Source organism: Gossypium hirsutum, chromosome D05 (genome assembly GCF_007990345.1).
Source record: "Gossypium hirsutum isolate 1008001.06 chromosome D05, Gossypium_hirsutum_v2.1, whole genome shotgun sequence".
NCBI lineage: Eukaryota > Viridiplantae > Streptophyta > Magnoliopsida > Malvales > Malvaceae > Gossypium > Gossypium hirsutum.
Genome location: NC_053441.1, coordinates 8702168 through 8724295, shown reverse-complemented (window position 1 = coordinate 8724295; position 22128 = coordinate 8702168). Strand labels below are relative to the sequence as shown.

Genomic DNA, 22128 nt, shown 5'->3' with positions numbered 1-22128 from the left:
GTTAAAGAAAAACATTTTAATTCAAATTTGAAGATTTAGGGTGAAAATAATTAAAAAAGTATACATTACAAATTAAATTTATAATTATATATTGATTATTCTACCAAAACTTTATATAAAACTACTTGGGATTTTATGCACCATTTGACCTATAAATTATTTTTTCACTTTAGTACTTAATCTTCTTCACACTTTAGTACCTCAATTATCATTTGTCTCTTTTTTTTTTCAATTATCATTTCTCTTTTTTTTTTTTGTTTCCTAAGGCATTCACTACAGCAAGTTAAGTGATTGAACCTCCACATTCTGTAAACTCATTAAGGAGTAGACATCGGCCACGAGTTTTAAAACTGTCCCATACCCAAGACGAGGATCAAACTCTCGACTACTTATTAAAGTAAGAGAGACCCCTACCATCTTACCTAATTCCCATAATAATTTTTATCTATTTTAACTAAAGCAGATACAGTTCAATGATCATATCATAATTAAGCCAATTATTACTATATATAACTTCTTTTAATTTTAATTAGAAAAATTAGAATATCTTAAACAGATTAGAAAACAATACTATATTGAAAGGAATGGGTGATGATAGAATTTGAAAGGATTAGTTTGGCGTTGCCAAAATCTTATGATTTTTAGATTAAAAAGAATAAAAAGAGACATAATTGTTAAAAGCCACTATCATTAAGAATATCTGTAATTTCCTTTCAAAAACAAAGAATATCTTTAATTTGTAGTGGAAGATACGTGTGACTAATTAATGATAAAGTTATTCATGAAACTAATTTTAATATATTCAAAGGTAAGTTCAAGGAACTGGTTAACAAAATTCAAATTAAAATAGTGAGAGAATACCTCATCCTCCTAAAAATACAGTAAGGTAAAGTTTGCGTGACATCTATCATTCAAGAAAAGGACGGACCAACGACAACTGATTGGGGGTATAAACAAACATACATAATTTTGGAGGTCGATGAACCAGGGAAAAGCCTTTGAAATAAATGAAAAAGAACAATCACTTAATGGACATGGTGGTAGTCAAAATACACGACTACGATCAATGATTAAGAGAAAGAAAAGAGATGGTGTGTATCTCATTATTCAAACAAGCAATGAAGGTTTGAGTAACGCTCATACAGCCAGGTTTACCTTACACGGAACATCTGGAATTGTCTTTTCCTTGGTAACATGAATAAACTGATGAGAGCAACAAAATACCATGGGCCGTTAAAACATGCCACTTAGGTGGCATCTTCATACTTGGGATTTGCAACCCGATGTTCATATTATATCTAACACGTACATGATCCGACTCGGCCCTCCCTGTCTATTACAGATACAAACAATCAAACTGCAAAGCAAAGAATGCCAACATTAAAGAAAAAAAAAAACAACGATTTGGACAACTGCGGAGTTAATCCAGCCATTGAAATTAATTAAGTTCTAAAATTTTGACGTGACAGGGAAACCCTAAACCCTTGAAAATCAGACTAACAGGAAGAAAGAAACAAAACCTTGAATAATAATAACAACAACGGCAGCAGCAGCAATAACTAATGAACAGTAGTAATCATTACCAAACCACGTGGAAACAAAATTATAATGTACATATGAAGTTTGCTTTACAGCTTCAGCCCTCCTCACCAACCAAATCTTCGATTCTGGGTCCGAGATTCAAGTCCAACTTTCAGGTTCAGCTGAAAACATCTTTCATCCAAGCATTATTCTGAAACAGAAACCTCTTGATCAACCCTCCAATAGTTTGAATCATTAAACTCCTGCATTCCAGCTCCATCATCATCAGGATTCTCCTTTTCCGGTACCTTTGGAACACTGCTCCTCTTCAACGGCCCTGCTTCCCCAACTATCCCTTCTTTTAATGCTTGTTCCATTGCCTTCTCTGTACCTTCTAATTCCACACCTACAAATTCAACATCCTCTTCAAACAAAGAGGGCACCGATGGTGGAGATTTCTGATTTGTATCACTGCCCTCTGATCCTTCACTTAAATCCATGGAATCTGAGGAACCACTTGGAAGTACAGATTCCCCATTTAAGGGGGGGGCAACATCGGTTACCATTGTCTCAGTTTGGCTGGGTAGGTTGACATCTGAGCTGTCATCATCAAGAAACGGATTCTTGCTTGAACCACCTACTTGCAAGTCTGAATATTCTCCCCATCTCACCCACTCAGGTAAAGACCTGTCTCCAAATAACTCGTTTTCTGTTGTCTCAAACCTGAAGAATCCCATATCTTGAGTAGCATTGGCTTTCTCCCCTTGTGGACTCAAGTCTCCACGGCTCATAAAATTGTTAAATTCGTTCATCACATCTGAAGTAGACGTGCTATTCACTGACTGGCTGTTTTCATTCAACTCATCTTCCTCTCCAACTACCACTTCATCATCACTACTGCTGTTACCACCATTTGCAGTGCCATTAAAGTTCATCTCAGTCATCACCTCTGGGGGGGATGTGGCCGCAGGTGCATTACCGGTTCTGTCATCTTGGAATGCAAACCAGTTGGAATTTGTGAACAGGCTGCTCATTAAACATGGGTTGTAATCTCCATTAATATGGCTGCTTTAACAAAACAATATAAACTGTGCTGATATGAAAGCTAAGGCAATAGGATGGTCTTCCACAACATTACCCATCGGCTGGTCCATCATGAACCTCATCAACCAATTACTCCATTACTATTGAGTAATGACAAGAAAACTCACCTTCCTTGTTCATCACCAAGCCTCAAGGATGATATGACCACCTCAGCAGATTCATCATCAAAGTATACATCCTGCAAATTGATAACATAAATTAACTATTGATTTGATGTCAAAAACTGAGGAAGATTTTTTCCTATTTGTTTGGTTCTCCATCACTCATGCTGATCTTAACATCTACCCTAGCTTATATTATCATCAGTGTCTTAACAGGCAAATAGAGAAGCCATTGGAAAAACGACTTATTGGCCTTATAAGCAAACATAGAGAATCAATTTCCAATTAATTAAAAGAATTCAGTCTCTCACCTCATCATCTCGATCAAGAGCACCTTGCTCCTGAAAGCAGTTAAATAAAAACAATAAGTAGAGAAAACATGTGGAATTAATAGACTGTTATAGAAGCCAAACTACATACTTCATTATCATCATTCCCATGCATTCTGTATCTGAAAGCCTGGCTTAGGTTATTTGCTAAAGCTGCAACATCATAATCTCTATCATGAAGATCATCTTCATCATTATCCCTCGTTCTGTCTTGCAATGATGTTGGACGGCTGCACATGAGAAGGGAAAATATATGAGACTCTTTAAAAGACTTTTCTGTTAGCTCCCCACCGATGCAGTTTCTGCAAACAGCAATAATGCTATAAAAAGCCATAGATAATTTAAAAGAGAGAACTATAAGTCAAATTTATGTCATTATAAGCTACAAATCTGCCATTAACCAGAGTCCATGAGTGCGAGCGCGCTCACAAATGCCATATCAAGCACATATAGAATCTAGAGATAATTGACCTTCAATCATGTATCCTACTCATCTGGCTGCAATGCATATCAGAAGTGAAGCAAGAGCATACCCACAAGCCCATCTATAAACATTTTCAACTGCATTACGCTCTTGCAGAACCTTAGCTTGCCATTCATTCCATTCACTATTTTCCTGTACAGAATGTATGAACTTGTGTCAGCAAATCCACAAAAAATAAGTGATAAAGAACCCAATAAAATTGCCTAATCCAACATACATATCCAACCATGCAAGTCCAGCCAATGAAAGATACCACCAGTGTGCCAAATAACACAACTAATTGTGATGAACTTAATTAAGATCTATCAGACAGCATAAAAAGGTTCATACCCCAATTTTATTTATAACAAAAGTTGTTAAATAAAAAAATGCACCCACTGGCCATAAGATCTTGAGCACTCATACAACATTAACACATAGCAAATTCCATACCTGTAGACATGCCTGAATGCGGCTGTTGCTGCATCCCAACTGTACAAGTTTATTTGAGATACGTGTAATGTGCCCAATGTTCCCAACCCGTGTTGCACGTTTTCCAGCAGCAACTAAAGTTGGCTGTTTGACCAAAAAAAGGATTAGGCCAACTGCTTAATCAGGTAGCATTCGAAACGGCTTCTGATTATACTAGTTATAATGCCTGTTAGCTGAACAGAATAATAGCAACATGATTAACATCCACCTGATTACTGTCACTGGAAAGAATTTGATGTTTGTCAGTTTGGAGAAACTTCCCAATCAAATCACATTCTTGAAGAAGATGATCAACTATAGCATCATTCTTGCTTTCCAAACAAGATAATACTATACTCTCCACATGATGGTGTAATGCATTGTTGTATGGGTACCTGCATAATTTCAAATAAGGAGAATGAATGTTAGCCAGCTAACAAAATGATCCAACAAAGTACATTCTTCTAAATTCAAACTTGCAATTAAATGCTTTCACTTTAATCAAGATGACAGTTCTAAGCATGAGCTTACTCAAAGAAAAGATCAAGAACTCGTCGAATAGCTCCTGAGTTGACCAATTCATTCTGTGCAGCTTCATTTCCAGTTCTCAACAGCACCGCAATGAACTCCACAATCTGAAATAAATAGAAAAATAATGTAAAAATAACCCAATAAACATTCAGGCAAGGCCACACAAAATCTGATATTGTGCAAAAACACCAAATAAGTCAAACAGGCTTCGAGCATTCCATGTTGGTTGGCTCACAAAATTTATAACAAGAATATAAACGAACCTTTAGACGATGCTTCCCGAGAGGTGGCCTCAATTCTCCATAAGTGGTAGGCAAAATTTTCTCATCAGATGACACATTCAAAAGCATGAGCAAGTCACCTGCACAAAAACAAGCAGTCTTGAACACCATGGCTAAATTGCACATTAAATGCACCTAAGATATTTGAAAACTATCACATACAACTTGCAGCAAAGGAAATCCACTCACCAAGCTGAGGCAGCATTGCATTGATAGTCTCTGAATTTACAGGGATTGGAGGCTCATACATAAGTTGATTTCGGAAAGAATACATCAAGGGAGAATTAATTGCTGATCTTTTTGGATCCAACAATGAGATGCAAACTGAGAGTGAGTTTACAAGGCCAGATTTGGAATGTGAATCTTCCAATGCATGACCAAATATCCTTGCAACAAAGCTGTTCATTAGCATATTCAAAATTACATGTCAAATCACATAAACAATAGAGAATCGAAATGGTGATGCAGGTAGCAAGGAGACAGGAAGGAAGTAGATCTCACAAACCTTGGACTAGAGAGTTTTGTGGCTAATGCTGATGGCACATTCCGAGTTATTGCACATAATGTTTCTGCCGCATTAGCATGAACTTCAGGAGCACACTGGTTATCATAAAAAACAGGTCTGACACTCATTACAAAGCATGCTATGCCATGCAAATATTAATACAGGATTATGTCATAAAAAGAATAAAACTAAACTTTCTCACTTACTGATGGACTCAATTTATCCACAATCATTTCCAGCAAATTGCTATCAGCTAACCATTGCATTACATCCGAAAAATTTGGATAAACATGATCATCAGCAGCTACTAACCGAACCAAAACCTGTGAAAAGGTGAATCTCATATCAATGTTCAACCCAAACATATTAAATTCCAAACCATTTAAATCCATTATTGCAATAAAACAATGAAAAGAAAATCTATAGTACCTCCATGATGGATGTGATTCCTATCAAATCAACCAGTTGGCAGAACACATCTTGATGCACCTGCTAATAGTCCATCTCAGTAAATTCATATGAATAAATAAACACATCCATACTTTGTAGTTCATAGATCATAAACCACTGACAAACCCAATTTTGACATGCAAGTCACTAGTCTTGTGGGGTTTTACATGTACTGCACAGATAACAAACTGACCAGATGAAAAGGGCTTATAATCCACAGAATAAATTACACAACTAATTCAGTAGGATTAACAAACTTGCAGGTGAGAACTTTTCTAAGTGCAGTATGCATGCCCATGTCAAATAATTCAACCAAGGAAGAATGAAGGGCAGACTCACATACCCAGTCTGAACTACACTAGTTATCCAGATTTGCAGGTTATTTAACACATCATCCAACAACACAAAGATATGTATGAACAGATATGCAGGAAGTCTAAGAATGTAATACAGCTTACTTACTTGAACGTAGTTCATAAGTGGAACAGTCTTCCGTAGCATAAGGCATACAACAACCTAAAATAGCCATGCAAATGAAACCGGTCAACTGTTGATAATAAAAGGGGGATCCGAAGAAAACATAACAAAAAACAGCACAGAAAAACTTATCAGAACGTGAACAAGCACACCTTACTGAAATAACCAGCTAGCAATGCACTATGAGGACGGTTTGGTTCCAAGAAGGAGAAAAGTAAGTTCATCAACTACATCATACGGAAAACCATATGAAACAAATATGACAGCTATTTCAATAATTAAATATGCATGATCATGATTGAAAATGAAACTAATACCTCTTCCTCCTCAGCTAAAGTCCTCAAAATGACATCAATCTCACATGTAAATATCTCACAGGCAATGAATGGAAACCTAGATATAACAATTAACAAATCATCAGGCAAGTGAATAATTAATATCAGAAAGGTTACAAGGAACTAGAAAGAAGTCTAGTTCCTGATTTTATGAAAATGACATACTTGAAGGACCGTTTGTTGTCAGCATCCTCTGGTGGTTCTTCGACAATATATTGCAACAACTGCTCAACTTGGGCTCTATCTCGTAGACTGCACTTAAAAATATCAATACATGATGAGCATCAAACAAGAGTAACTCTCAATCAGATTATACAAACACTGAGCCATTTTAGTTACAGAAAATCAACTTTAAACTTTGAAGTACAACCAATTGCACCAGACTAGAAAATAATAGGGAAAAAAAGGAAAAGCATAATATAATGTAGTGACAAAATTACAAATTGATGAGTCGACTATTCAAAGCTTTGCACTCTTGGATTATTTCTTCCTCATCAAGAAGCTCTTCCAAAGTAAAGTTTTCCTTGTCTAATATTGAATCCACCTACAAAATTATATCACAGTCAATGAAAGTACCATAATCCTTGTAAACACAAATTTAATAAATCAGTCAACAATACCGGAAACAGTGGCCAAACATCAACCTAGAAACCAACTACACCATATCAACATAGCTTAAAAGATTTCTGCGAAATAGGATCAATAGCAGTTATCACAAAATAAGATACTTCAGCTTCGAATAAAAGGAACCGGCCACTTCCTACTTCCAAAACTAGCATAAAAATCAAAACGAATTCATAGAATTGAACAATTAATTTTCCAACGAAAACAATGCTGACAAATCTAAGTAACTGAAATTACTTTGATATGTCATTGACGAAAACATAGTAGATTCCAAATTAAGAAAGCTGAGAGAAAATAATTAATTCGAGCCTAATGAAAATTTAACAAGTTCATTACCTGGAATAAACTTATACCGAAGGAAAGGATAAAATAAAATAAAAAATCAAAGTTTCGAGTAAGGATTACAGAAATCAATAATTAAAATACAATTAATTAAGTAGCACAAAAATGAAATTACTCACGGGAGAAGAGGCGGATAGAGCTGTGAGTTGCCAGAACATGGTGAATGAGAGGAAAGATTAAGCAGAGTAGCTGAATAGATCTATAAACCCTAAAATAACCAGTGAATCTAGGAATTGTCGAAGGAGCCGCGAGATTCAAGAGTAAATATGAGAACAATTTTTTTCTAAAAAAAAAAACTAACTTTTGCTGTGGTTAATTAAAGAAAAAAAGTCCACTAAGCCTGAAGATCGATAAGCCCCTAAAAAAATTTTGTAGCAGTGGCTGAGGCGATGAAGAAAAGAGGCATTCCGAAATTCACAAAATCATGGGATGGGTATGTCAGATCTTCATGTATGTATGTTGAATGGATTGATGGATGCATGGACTTTGTGAGCTGCTTGTGAGAAACTGATCCACAAGTTTTAAAGAAATGAAAATCTAAACTGACATTTCAAGCCTTTAAGGTCACAACTTTGACTTCGGTTGAAGAAAAACTCATATGTAATAAATTCTTCAATCATTTAAGTATAAAATGTAATTTTTTTATTTTTTTCTTTATAATTTATTGTAAAATATTCCCTTTGAAATATAATTGACCATATCTTTTTTTTATTAAAAGAATATCTGGTAAAATAAATATTGTTGAATTCAAAAGGCGAAAATTTTAAACAATTTTAACATGTTAGCGAACTCGTTGATTCAAAATGGTAGCCACTGCAATTTGCTAATTGCTTTGTTTGATTTAAATAATTGTTTTAAGATAATTAAAAATTAATTATAATTATGTTAAAAATAAATAATATAAAAATATTTAATGTGAATATCAGATTTGAAAAAATTTATAAGGTAAATAATATGGGTAGTCACTTAATTATTAGTAATTTTTTGATCGCTTAATTATAAAAAAATTACAAAATGATTACCTAAATATTTAAATTTCACTTTTTTGGTCACTAGCTGTTAAATTATTAACGGAAAGATAACTTCGTAACTTTTAAAATTGGCATAATAACAACTTTAACTTTTGACATTTATACATTATGTTAATTTAGTCTTGCTTCCAAAAAAAATAACCCTTAACATTTATACATTGTTTACTTTTCTGCAGTTTAACTTTTATTTGTAACATTAAGGGTCTATTTTAAAATAATGAGAAAAGATTAAAATTATTATATTAGATTTTTGGGTGTTTCTAGTTTTGGCATATTTTCGATCAAATTTAGTTGGTAATTTTTTTTTTAGTTTTTAGGTGAAAATGCCATAAAGAAGGGCAAAATTGAAAAAAAAGAAGACTAAATTACACAATAGGTAAATATTGATGGTTAAAGTTATTATTATGCTAATTTTAAAAGTTGTGAATTTATCTTTTCTGATTAAGGAATAGTGACCAAAAAAGAAAAAAAAGTTTAAATAATTAGACGATCATTTTATAACTTTTTCATAGTTGAATAATAATAATAATAACTTACAGTAATTTGGTGATTAGAAATGTAGTTTTCCCAAATTTATGAATACTTTTAGGGTAAATTTAGACACTAAACTATTAATAAATTTATATTTTAATCACTTAACTTTAAAAAATTACTAAATAATCACTAAACTAAAAAGTTTGCATTTAAAGCTCCCTCATTTCCTTTCTAGATCATCGGCAGTCATGGTTGGCAGTACCAAATCCAAATTTTAATAAAATTTAAATATTTGTGTGTGCTTTTTAACGACACCCAAAAATTGTCGATTATTTTAAATTGTTTTACTTTTGTGCTTTCTAGACCCGACTGCTGTACATGTTAATTGTCAGCATTAGTGATAGCTTTATAAAATTGTATATATCCAATTCAACAAAATATTTGTCAGCATTATAGTGATTGATTGCTTTTTAGACTCAAAACCCAAAATTCAAACTTTGATTTTGATTTTGAAAAATTGAACTAAATTCCTTTCCCAGCCAACAAAATAGATAAAAGTAACTTAAATACAAATTATAAAAATGATATGGGTAAAAAAATATGTTATATTAATATGATTAATTAAATATTGGGTAAATTATCTAGTTAATTACTCAACTTTTAGAGTACTTTCATTTTGGTGATTTGGTCACCTAAAATGAATTTTTTATAATTTTATTATTCATCTTTTATGGCGTTTTCATTTTAGTTATCCAAATGTTAATTCTCTGACGGCGGTTGACTATATACACCATATTATGTTTATACTTTCATTTTAGTCGACCAATTTCTAGGTCGCTTTCATTTTGATCACAAAAAAAATTAAGTATTGAACGGGATAAAAAAATTAAAGATTAAAGTGAAAAATAGTAGAAACTAAAATAATACATTAAAAATTATCAAATTGTACTTGTTTACCCTCTTGTCGAAATTCTAATTTATTTTCAATACTAACATTTTAAATTTTAAAACATCAAAATCAATTATATAAATTATTAATTTTATTATCTCTTGATATTGTTAGTCTATTTATTGCTATAATATTGAAATTACTTAAATTAAATAAATTAATCTCCTTCTATATTTTAAAATTTGTTTTTAGAATATCCTTAGCGAAATCAACTCAAATAACTCATATTTAATAACTTTATTTTGAAATATAAAATTTTAATATTAAAAAGAAAAAAAAATAGTACTTTTGACAAGAAGGTAAACAAATACAAATTGAATTTTTTTAAAGCATTATTTTAATTTCTACTATTTGTTTATTTTAATCTTTAATATTTTTTTATTCCTATTAATATTAAAAAAAGTGATATTTTTTGAGTGATTAAAATGAAACTGACTTAAAATTACTTGACTAAAATGAAAGTATAAATATACTATGACATGGACAATTAACCCAAAATGAAAATATCCAAAATATCCTAAAAGTTGGGTGACTAATTGGTAAGTTTACCCTTAGATATTTTGCGTTTATATTGGTGCTTTTTTTTTTTTTTTTGGTGAAAGGGTTTATATTGGTTTTAAATTGTTAAGAAGTTGACGTTCTGGAAACTCAAAGGCTCAAAGCAACGAAAACAAAGAAAAATAAAAAGAGAGAGTTAAAAGAGTAAAGGCTCTCTCCCATTAACTTTTTTCTTCTCCCTTTCTTTAAATTCTTATTATTTCCTTTATTGCCATTTGCCACTTAAAAAAAAACCCGGAAGAGATCACCAAAAATAATCGCTTTCTTAATTCCAGATTTCTCGCCTAATTCTTCGGGATTCATTATTTAAAATTTCAGGTAACTATACAAATTGCTTTGTTTTCACTTGCCGAATCTCAGCTTTTATTCGGAAGCTCCGATTTCTTTTTTCATCGATCCATTGTTAGCAAATAATAGTTTAGTTAATCTTTTGGTTAGTTAATTTATCACTTATATATATAAGTTAGATGACTGATGTTTCAATTTTTGACAATTTTGTGATAACTAATTTCACTATTTAAAAGCGATAGTTTATCTTTTTTGCTCTTTTTTTTTAATAATTTGATTGAATTCCGTTTGATTATAGCGAAAACTAGAAGTAAAGAAAAAAGAAGATAGGTTATTTTAAGTTTTGGGAGCTTTGAGTATGAATTGAAGGAGATTTAGTTGAAGAGATGAATGTGAGCCATGCCTCAGTCCACCCAGTGGAAGATCTACCAACCACGGACGGAGGCGTAGGTATAGGCGGCGGCAACAACAACAACAACGAGGTGCCTAGAGTGAGGATGAAGGATATTCAGGGGATGCCTGGAACGGCAGGAGGGCTCGCGTTGCGGATTTGTCAGTTTGTTTCTGCAGTTATGGGACTTTGTATTATGGCAACCACCAGTGATTTTCCATCTGTTACCGCCTTTTGGTAATTCTTTTCTGCTTAATGTTTGCCTGGATTTTTTAGTGATGAATTTTTTTATTTGCAAGCTCTAAAACTCGTATGTAAATAATGCTATAAATTTAATGTCAAAAACCTTATCTTGACATCCCTGTTGAAATTTTAGTATTTAAGAAATGAATATAGAAAGCTGCTAAATTGTCAATTTACATCTAGTTCAAACGTAAATTAGTTTGTATATCAGTGAAGGGAAGATTTCTTTTCTTTCTAATGGAATAAAACGTTAAAAGCCCAGTTTGAAAATTGCATAGAAGTTGTATGATTTTGTGCCTTCTATGTAGGTGAACTTTTTGGATAAGAAAGGGAAAGAAACCAAATTTTCATCTGTTTCAAAGATGAAAATACGTGTCTTTCCCTTCACATATGCTTTCTGTTTTTGGTTGGTTTCAAACCTTGGGTAATTTGCTAATTTTACATGTCTTACATGCCAACTGATGTCTTAGATTAAATAAATCTGTGAGATGTCAAACAATTAGAGCATCAGTTCTGAGAAAATGGCAAGTGGCGATAGTAGGATGTCTTCTGCCACACTCTTTAGGTACTCTATTTTCTGCATTTTGATAATAGTAAGGGTTGTGTAAGAGATAGGTTCTCGTGCTGGTAACGATGTAAGGAGGGGAGAACCTAATTTGGTTCAGACTTCTTTTCTGCTTTGAAATGAGATTGTAAGATCTTGACTCTCACAGTTCGATTGTGTCCTAATAAGATTATTTAAATGTATATTATTCAGTTCTTGTTTCCTATATGCATTACTTCTTGAACTTCTTCTGGAGTCAGCATGTTTTTATATGCAATCTTTTCTGTATTGACACCGATATGATTAGCAAAGTGTGAAGCACCTATAATGGTTTTGGTCTGTATTCGATGTTGTCATGACTCTTTCATAATATTGAGCTTTTTGTTATTTTTACATCAGCTACCTTGTAGCTGCCACTGGCTTGCAGAGTGTGTGGAGCATATCGCAGGCTATAATTGACATTTATGCCCTTTTAGTGAGGCGCTCATTGCAGAATTATCGTGTTGTTAGTTTGTTTGCTATTGGTGATGGGGTAAGCTGTTTATTTTTTGCAGTTACAAATGAAGCTAAATGGTTGGAATACACGTAATATCCTCTTTGTCTGCATGTCTAGCTTCCTCAGAATTGTACCACATTCTACCTCCATTAACTATAGATTTAGTGCATCTGCTATGGCCTTAATGATTTGCATTCAAAGCTGCTTGATCTACCTTGTGACTCCCTGTGGTGGAAAGCTTCTCTCTCCTCTTTGAAAAGTGCAGTTAATCATTACTCATTCCAATATTCTTCAACTTCCTTTCCTCATTGAGCAATTTGGCTTTTAAAGCAATAAAACTGTATTAACAATGCAATTTTCCCTATCAAAGTTCATTGACTTGCTCTGGGTTCTGTTGTATGCTGCTATAAGAAATTGGTGTTAGCATGGCCAACAAGTAGTAGAACCCTAGAATATCAAGAAGTCAAAGTTATGCTGGATGGATTTGAGATCCGTTCCTTTCTTTTCTTTGCCAAAAACTGGATTCAAGTTTTGGTTGGCACTTTTTTATAAGTTTTACTCAAACTGAAAAGAAAAGCCTACATTTTACTAGTTTTTGTTTGAAGAAGCCTCAGGATTGCCATAGTTTTCCTGCACTGTTCACAATGAATATGTAGAACTTATTGCTAATTCCTGTAGAAGAATCCAGTGTTTGTTTGCATACTTTTTGCATATGCCATGTATCTGGAGTAACTGCAGAACCTTTACATGCACTTGCATTAAGAGCTCAAACAATTCTAGTTTTTTTCAACACTGCTTGCTTTTTATCTCCCCATTGTGTTAGAAGCAAAGCTCCCGAGATTTTGAAAATTTGTTGTCTGCTCTTTCTTATGTAGTTTCTGTTGTCTTGATCATATGTTTTTTGCATTGCAGATCACATCCACTCTGACGTTTGCTGCAGCTTGTGCTTCTGCGGGCATTACTGTTCTTATTGACAATGATCTAAATAGCTGTGCACATAACCATTGTTTACAGTTTGAAACTGCTACTGCAATGGCCTTCATTAGCTGGTTTACTACATTACCATCATTTCTCTTGAACTTTTGGTCGCTGGCATCCCGGTAAACAGGTAACATGGAAAAAAAGAAGTCGATGGGAGTATTCAGATCATTTCAGAATGCAATCCAAACTCCAAAGCATTTTTTTATTATTATCCCAAGTATATTCCTTCATAGCTTTCTCAGATGCCTTGAAGATACAAGAACTTGGTTTTGTGATTTTAAAGTTGTATAGTTTGTATTCTATAAATTGGTTTCGTGAGAAAAATATCTGGGGCATTGGACATTATGAATACTGCCAGTTGCATCTTTTGGAGATTGAATGATTCGATCACAGTATTGTAAAACATGTATATTTTTTAATACTAGATGGTGTGTTTTACTGGTCGAATTTTATGACTTTATGTACCATTGAGCTTCTCCTTCTGATCACCGACTGCAGGATTCCAGTTCCAGACATGTGTTCTTTTGGTACAAGTTCCCTTTCCCCTAGATCGGGCTGAGCTTTTATGAGTCTCGCCTCTGTCATCTTGAGTTACTCTAGTAACAAGCTGAACCAGATTTGCGTATTTTAGTTCCGACACTAGATGAGAAACTACAAAAACCCGTGTATGAGTGTTCTCCTTCCCTGCGTATGACGTTTAATATGTACAAAATTAAAATAAAAAAGTAGTTTAAATTGTGAGTGAAAAGTAAATTTAAATAGATAAACTCATCAAACTAAGAATATTAAATGCATTCCAATTGTTTATTATAACACTATTATTGTTTTTCCTAGAGTTCGTATCTAGTTGATTTACACAAACAATGAGAGTGAAACAAAGTGCAATAAAATTGAAATATATAAAAATATATTTTATTTAAAATATGTAAAATTATTTTAATAAATTTTTTAATTAAATTGGTGTCAAATTGACTCATTAGTCAATCACGTTTGAGTTGGTCTAAGAAATTACAAACTTGATTTTGAATGAAATGAGAATCGAGTTCAAACTGAACTTAAATCGAATCATCTCGTCAACATTTCTTAGTTTTACCAAGCATTAACGGACGACACAGAATATGAATTATACTCCAAATCTATAAATTATTATCAATCTATTACGCATATATTTTACTGTCAGTACTCCATTTTAGATTTAATACAAATTGATAGATGGAATGTTGGTTCTACAACATACAACGAACGTCAATGCGTGGAATATCTCCATATTTATTATATTCAGTGCGTTGATTTTGGGTAGAATCCTAATATTTCGAAATGATTTGCAGGCCTGTGGCTGTGAGCAATCTTTTTGGTGCACTAAAAAAATGGATTAAATTTATATAATGCAAACCTGAACTGTTCGATATTACAAAACATATTTTTTCTGTTCTTTTCCATTTCATCTAAAATTTCCCTTTCATTTTTCCTGATCTGTTCATTTCCATTTTCCGGGAGCAGCTATGGGAAAACCTTGGTTTTCAGATAAATAAATTACAGTGAAATGTTGTTCACACAAAAGACCAGTTAACAAAGGAGAAGGCCAGGCAATGGACAGTAGACTCATCAGCTTCAAGGACTTTCCAGGCAAAAGCTTGTTCATACGAAACATGGCGTCCCATTGTTGACATGCAGATTCCCGCCGGCAAGCAAGCATATCCCTGCCATTTAAGTTGAAATCTTTAGCCAATCACACATTTACTTACATAACCCCTTTCCTAAATGGTTTAGCCAATCTATGTTCTAAATGGTTTTGGACTCACCTGCTGCATTAATTTGCCAAAATCAGGGCACAATGCCTTGCGACCGGACTCGTCAAACAATTTATCCAGTGTGATGTCTTGAAGAGCCACTAGAGTTGTCTCAAGCATGTCAAGCCCAGCTTGATTTGCAAAGATGAAAACCGGTTGTGACTGCAAAACCAAAGCAAAAGCATTACTTGATTCAAACAATTATGAAGAATGCACCTGAAGGACCTGATATACAAGGTCCAATGATAAGCATCTAGCATTCTAGATTTTAAAAAGGAGTTGTTGCCATACCTTCAACGAACAACACAGTATCGCATCCTGATGTTGCCAGAGATTCTTCAATATCGAGTCACCGCCAAGTGATTCAGATCTCAACAACTCCGCCCCTAGATGGTAACTGAGTAAAAACAAACAGAAAACGCCACATCAGCAACTAGAAAAGGAAGAAGGATGAATGAGGTGATTTGGTAAACCATGACGGCACATATAATTTCTAGTGTGGTATGTTAGCAAAAACTACTATGTATACAAGAAATGAAGCAACTCGCCTGTAGCTCCGGCAAATCCAGTGAGCCAGTGTAAGTGCTTCTGGAGAGCCTGGAGATAGCTTTGATCCGACAGCTGGGTTCAATCCAGACGGCGATATGGCCATGGCAACCCTCTGGACAGAAGAAATGACACTGCGGACATACTGGCGTGCCATGGTTGCAACATTATCCCGAAGATTGCTTTCAAAGGGAAACTGGAAGGCAATTGTCAATACTGATCGTGTGTTCCGACACGATGAAGTGTCTCCTGCAGCATGATTTGTTGCAGGTCCTACCTCGAGACTAGAAGTCAGATCCAAAGTCCGATTTGTGGTCAATGAGTCCTGTGTATCAGACTGAATAGTACCATCATCAGTACCTTGGTTTTTGTCTAAAGACCAATGAAAAATCTGAACAATAATAATATTGACAATGACTAAGAGTGGGAAAAGTTCGGATGAAAGGCAGTGAAACCTAACTGATTTTGAATCCAAAGGGATAACACGAAATCCAGAAGGTAGTAGGGGAGCATCATCCGGAAACATTTCATCAATTGGGGCAAAGACAAGCTCCGAACAGGCTCCAACAGCATTCTCATCGATTCCACTACATATCTGCAAAAACGATAATATAGATAAAACGTGCCTGTATATATATAAGGTCGGGATCATATTCAATCAACTTCATTACAGATTGAACATTACATACAGCTGTAAATATGAAGGCAATTACAATAGCAATAGCAATGAGGATTATCAATATGATTAAATGCCTCAAAAGTTGGAAGGACATAAAGGGATGTTAAATGTTGCACTTACAATAGCAATGAGGATTATCAATATAATTAATCAGGATGAAATTTATTGTAAATGCCTCAAAAGTTGTTAAAGAAAGGTCAAAGGTTCAAAATTTTTACCAGAAATGCAGTTCGGAGGTTTTAAGCAATAAAAACATTGGTTTCAAGTTTCATGCTAAAGATGTAGAAAACCAGTAAAATGGCAGAAAGTGGGTTTTATATTTTCTGTTCAACGAGTAAATAGACACTGACACTCAACAAGGCATTATGAGAGAAGCACCTGCAATAGATGAATATCCCTTGATACAAAGGCATCTTCTTGCACAAAAGAATGGCCTTCAAGTCTTATCACTTCGAGTAGCTGATACACGATAAACACATTAGCAAAGTTTATCGACAAATGAGAAAAGATGACACTTGCAATTGAAAACAAGAGAACAGAAAGGTGAAGATGCATCTTATTGGAACTCCCTAAGGGGAAAAAAAAAAGAACAAAAGGATTAATCATTTGAAATAAGGGCAACTAAGGCATTTGAAGTAAATATCGAATTGTAGATCTCCATTAGCTTACACAGCGACCATAAAACATACCGCAGAGGAATCAAATGACCACATAGAAGATATACCTCCTCGTGTTCAATGGTGTGGCCAAGTGGCATGATGATCTGACTCCCCGTAAACCTTGTAGGTCTCATTCCAGGATAAGCATTTGTTCCAGCCTTCAACGATGCAGCACAATAAGCGTCGACATTGAAATCAGCCCACTCTGACCGATGCTCCCTAAGAAAACGTACAAGCACAGCAGCTGCAATATTCTGACAAAGAAAAAAAAAACATTTCAACTAAAATTGCAATGAAAAGAAATGCTATATGTAATATAGTCAGCATTATAGAATAAGAAAACAGCTTCAGATTGTTAAGGGCTGTCTAGAACTTACTTGAAGCAACATGGATGCCTTGGCACACAGAACACCCCCAAGGAACGAGAGAGCATTGGCAGGATTTGATGTGCTACTAAAGCTCTTGATTGAATTAACTGCAATTATCACATCCTCCGTTCCATCACAATTCATTATAGACCATCCATCATCATTGAATCCATTTATTGCATCATTGAAGCCTCTACAAGTAAATGATAGACACACAAATATCACAATGAAATAAAGCGCATGACACCAAAATACAGATGCTGCACATTTGTACTCAAAATCTAAATTACAGGGCATAATATAATCCTTTTAGCTACCTGCTTAATCTTTGGCTAAAAGTTCTGAGTACTGCCGGCTGCCTGCCGAGACTGTAAACCACCTCACCACTTGTCTCCTGGGCAATCTGCCTGATGTAACGTAGTGCCTTTGCAGAGATCAAACAGTCAGTGCTTTTAGCAATGCCTTTTGAGGCAACACAAAAGAAACTCTCCATGTTTCAGTAGTTTTAAAGTTAAGAGGATAACCATATTGATAAATCAATCTATCTACTCACCGCAATTGTCATTTTCTGTGCAATTACTTTAGACGATTCATAAAGCGGGCGCAGCACCTCTGGCACACTCCATGCCTGCAATAATCGTGGAAATGAAGACTGCCACAAGATACAACTAAAGACATCAGGAAAGTACCTACTCGTCAGAAGTTGTACCTCAAGATTCAGGTGGTCAACGATATGGATGATCGACCCTCCACCCTCACAAGGCCTAATCAAATAGCCACTAGGAAGCACTTCAGCTCTCACAAATTGAGCCGCTGCAGCTGCGCTTGGGCCAGCACCCGAACCAGAAAGAGACCTCTCACAGACCTTGGAAAAATAGAGCAAAAAAGGTAAATACTACCAGCAAGCCTAATCATGTTATTCTCAAGAAGCATGCATATGAAATTACATAGCACTGCTATACATTATTTAAATAAATAACAAGTGCAAGACATGCATACCACAAGACTGCCATTCTCTAGAGTTGTAGTGTATCTTAGAGTCCAAAAGTCCCTTGCAGGAGCCAGCGTAGTTGGAGCAAATGTCTAAAACAGATACAATTTTAGTAATTCCTCAAGAAAAGAGGGTAAACATTCACTCTTAAATAAAAATATAGTGGAACCATTCTTCTCAACCTGTGCGTATACAAGTTCGATTGTTCCGCCATTGCCAGCTGGAAACATGGTAAAAACTTCAAGGTTTCGGCAGTCTCGAGACCAAGATGGACGATCTTTAAGAATCTCCGCAATCTATTAACAACAATTTAATCATGTTGATCAGATCAAATAAATCTGGTACGGTAATAAAATGTCTTGATTCTTTATAACAACACTAGGATTCATACCTTTACAGGTTCTAAGCTTACAAGACCACAGGCTCGAGCTGCCACTCCACTACAACTTTGGGAAATGGTAAATATCCCAACCGAATCCGGACCAGGCTGACAACAGTTTTAAACAAACAGGCTCAGAGAAACTTCTAATTCTTTAAAGAAAGAAGAAAAACAATTATCACTAGATTCATATGATAAAATCAACAACGGAAACGGAAAATATAATCGGTATATAAGTCACTGACAAACCTTCATCCCAGGCATCTGGACCCAATCGACAGCAGTTCCCGTAGCCTTGGAAAGGAACTCTGCCAAGGTCTCCTCTGCAATGGAGAGGAGTCTGCCAACACCATAACAAAATTCACAGCATTTATTAGAATACATACAAACAGATAGAGAGCTGGTTCATTGTAGTTACAACAGAAATTTACCCAGCAGGGCTATTGGTATCTCTGAGTGAATGCTGAGGAGTGGTGCCCAAGGAATCACAGTTTGCATCAGCTGCTGATGTCTGTAAAAACATCCAAAATAAACAGCAATGATGTCAAAATACTTACAAAGGGACCACAGAAAATGCATAATATATGTTTATAGAAAAAAGGCCAAAACAATCCCATAACACAAAGTAAATAGCGAGTGGTGCAATTACAATAGACGCGAGGATAAAAAAAAGTTAGAATTGTGCATAAATAGAGGAGAACCAAGAACAAATATATATAGACAAATTAAGGGAAACACCACATGGGGAGCATAAGACACAAAAGCTGCATATAATTGGTATGCCACAAAGATCTATCTGATGCCTAACACCAAAAGAAGGCATAAAAAAATTATGTTTACTATATTAACTGCTAAATCTAACTTAAAATGCAAATAAAGGGCATATATTTTCACATTAAGCATTTTGATACAGTTCTTTAATATGAATTGAAGAGAAACAAACAAAGAGGTTGAGACTAAAGAAGATACATTTACAGTATGCAGTTGTTGCTTCATATACCCATTCTCGCAGACCATCTGAGACACCTGTTTTTGCAACCGATCATTCTCCTCCATCAACAGCTTGTTCATGGCTGTTAATTTTCTATTCACAGTCTGCAGCCTTGAAGACTCTTTTTTTTGCTTCTCTCTACACCTGCACATTCACAACCCCATGACTAAAATTTTTATAACTCCAAAAAAAAGACCCCTTTTTTTTTAGTTTATAACAACTTACCTGCGATTTTGAAACCAAACTTTGATCTGTTTAGGTTCGATGTTTGAAAGAATGGGGCATTCCCTTATCAACTGTTGCCTACGCAAGGAGCTGGGCTTGGGCACTCAGCATAGACTCGTTCCAAAGCTTCAACTTGCTCAGCCGTGTATCTAACATACTTGCCACCATCAAGATGTTTGTTGATGCTACTGTCACTGCTGCTTTCTCTATGTTGGGCCAACGCCATAGCCATTTCTAGCTAAAACCAAGATTGCAAGAACCAATCTTTGTTTATATATATGAGGATTTGTCAGACAAAAAAAAACACAGTGAGGGTGAGTGAGAGAAAGCCGTGAACTGAGTGATAAAAGATAACAGCCTTGTTGTGGAGGATTTGCCTATAGAACTAAAGATTATTTTGTTTCTTAGTAAAGTCCGTCCCTTTTCTACGATATGTATGAAACTGAAGTGAGAGAGAGAGAGAGAGAGAAAAGCTAAAATGAGGAGTTTTGATTTGAGACAGCCTCAAGTAAAAGCCAAGTGGGTGGAGTTTTTTTTTTTGTGTGTGGGTTTTTTGTCTTCTGTTTTCTTTTTAGCTGACGATGAAATGATTATTTTAAAAAAAAAGCCTAAAATCTTCCCCAAAGATCCAACTTTCAGAACGTTCTTCAAAAGCAAAACGCCAAGAAAACTTGATCTCAACACCAAAGTGAAAACACTGCTATGAAACAAGCTGGATGTAACTGAAATGGTTTTCAAGGGGGAAAAAAGAGCTTTGAAAGGCTCTCTCAAAAAAGAGAGCCCAGAAACAGTAGCATCACAGAAAAGCTGGTTTTTTGCAAGAACCCACCACAGAAACGTGAAGAACAACTAAAATGCTAACCATGTTTGAATATGAAGAGAGTCCTTAAAAAAAAACATAAGATCTTCAACTCTTCTCAAAAAGCATTACAAAGAAATAATTTCTTTAAAAAGAAAAAGAAAAACCCAACAAATATAAAAATTATGTCAAAAAAGAATTGAAGATAGAGAAATGGAAGGAAAAAAGAAAAGTTGTGACAGTGAGTAATCTAAGTCTGAGCTTTGCAATAGTTGGGGAAAATCAAAAGAGATAAGAAAGAAAAAAAAAAAAGAGTTTCATTTGCTCACAAGCCGACAAAATTACAAGAGATTACTTTTTAATATTAATTATATATTTCAGCAGTCTCCTCATTTTCACTTTTATTGTCTGGTTAAAATACATTTCAGTGTAAAACATATTTAGAAAACTCATAAATTACATTCACAATTAACATTAAAAACAAATAGGGACCAGTTCATATTGATCATTTAAATCGTGAATATGAAATATTCAACAATAATGTCATCTATTTGTCTTATTGTTAAGTAACATAACCAAATTCAATTTAACAGAATTTGTCTTTTGTCTTTTATCTGAGTTTCATCTTTGTATGGTTAGGTGTTTGATTACAATATTATCAACTAATTAAAAAAACAATATTAATTAGTTGAAAATATTTGTTTTCTTTTTTTTGTCTAATTATCCTTTTTAAACTTTCCATTATTAACTTCAATTATTGTTGTTCATGCATGAATTTGAGTGGAAGGATGGAGATTTTTATACTGGAGCAAGAACAAAGCAATTTCTATAAATACAAATAAAAGGGACCATTGGCTTTAAATAATGTGTATAGTCATAGATGTGTGTGTTTCTTAATTCCAGACAAACAATTATATAAAGTGAATATATGCGCATGAATGAATTCTATGAAAAGTAAATTTAATTTCCCATATATATTAATATATTTTTTATACATGTTTTCCTTTTTGTTGTTTATATTTATATATATTGATAGGACAAATAAGATTATTGCTGTGATTTGAATTCTGATATTTTTTTTATATTTTTTTACATATTTAAAATTTGATTACCGTATAGAAAAGAATTTGTTTTAAATTAATGATGAAATTATTTAATTAGTGATAGTTTTTTAACAGATTTTCAAAAGTAGATTGTTAATTTATTGAAAAT

The 22128-nt window shown here is 34.2% G+C and overlaps 2 protein-coding genes and 1 pseudogene across 6 annotated transcripts; 1 reads left to right on the top strand and 2 right to left on the bottom strand.

Annotated features, from left to right (window-relative positions):
* Window positions 1-1070: 1070 nt before the first annotated feature.
* LOC107906233 (serine/threonine-protein phosphatase 6 regulatory subunit 3) lies at window positions 1071-8131 on the bottom strand. Of its 5 annotated transcripts, XM_016833173.2 has the most exons (20): window positions 7654-7786; window positions 7189-7254; window positions 7009-7112; window positions 6734-6820; window positions 6551-6626; window positions 6386-6460; window positions 6219-6272; window positions 5736-5798; window positions 5513-5629; window positions 5307-5401; window positions 4991-5199; window positions 4784-4881; window positions 4521-4624; window positions 4219-4384; window positions 3972-4094; window positions 3589-3671; window positions 3147-3285; window positions 3038-3067; window positions 2733-2803; window positions 1071-2547 (listed from the first exon to the last, which is right to left on the bottom strand). In XM_016833173.2, exons 6-20 carry the CDS (start codon window positions 6455-6457, stop codon window positions 1728-1730), a joined length of 2244 nt encoding a protein of 747 aa, XP_016688662.2. In that variant the 5' UTR covers window positions 6458-6460; window positions 6551-6626; window positions 6734-6820; window positions 7009-7112; window positions 7189-7254; window positions 7654-7786; the 3' UTR covers window positions 1071-1727. The 5 variants fall into 5 exon arrangements, with proteins under 5 accessions (XP_016688662.2, XP_016688660.2, XP_016688659.2 ...); XM_016833171.2 differs by lacking the exon at window positions 7189-7254 and having other exon boundaries at window positions 5736-5795; window positions 7654-8131; XM_016833170.2 differs by lacking the exon at window positions 7189-7254 and having other exon boundaries at window positions 7654-8125.
* A 2450-nt stretch (window positions 8132-10581) lies between these two features.
* LOC107906232 (CASP-like protein 5A2) lies at window positions 10582-13936 on the top strand. The gene is made up of 4 exons (XM_016833169.2): window positions 10582-10864; window positions 11133-11462; window positions 12412-12544; window positions 13421-13936. The coding sequence occupies exons 2-4, from the start codon at window positions 11221-11223 to the stop codon at window positions 13610-13612; spliced, it is 567 nt and encodes a 188-aa protein (XP_016688658.1). The 5' UTR covers window positions 10582-10864; window positions 11133-11220; the 3' UTR covers window positions 13613-13936.
* A 901-nt stretch (window positions 13937-14837) lies between these two features.
* Window positions 14838-21185, bottom strand: LOC107906230 (homeobox-leucine zipper protein REVOLUTA-like; annotated as a pseudogene).
* Window positions 21186-22128: the final 943 nt, after the last annotated feature.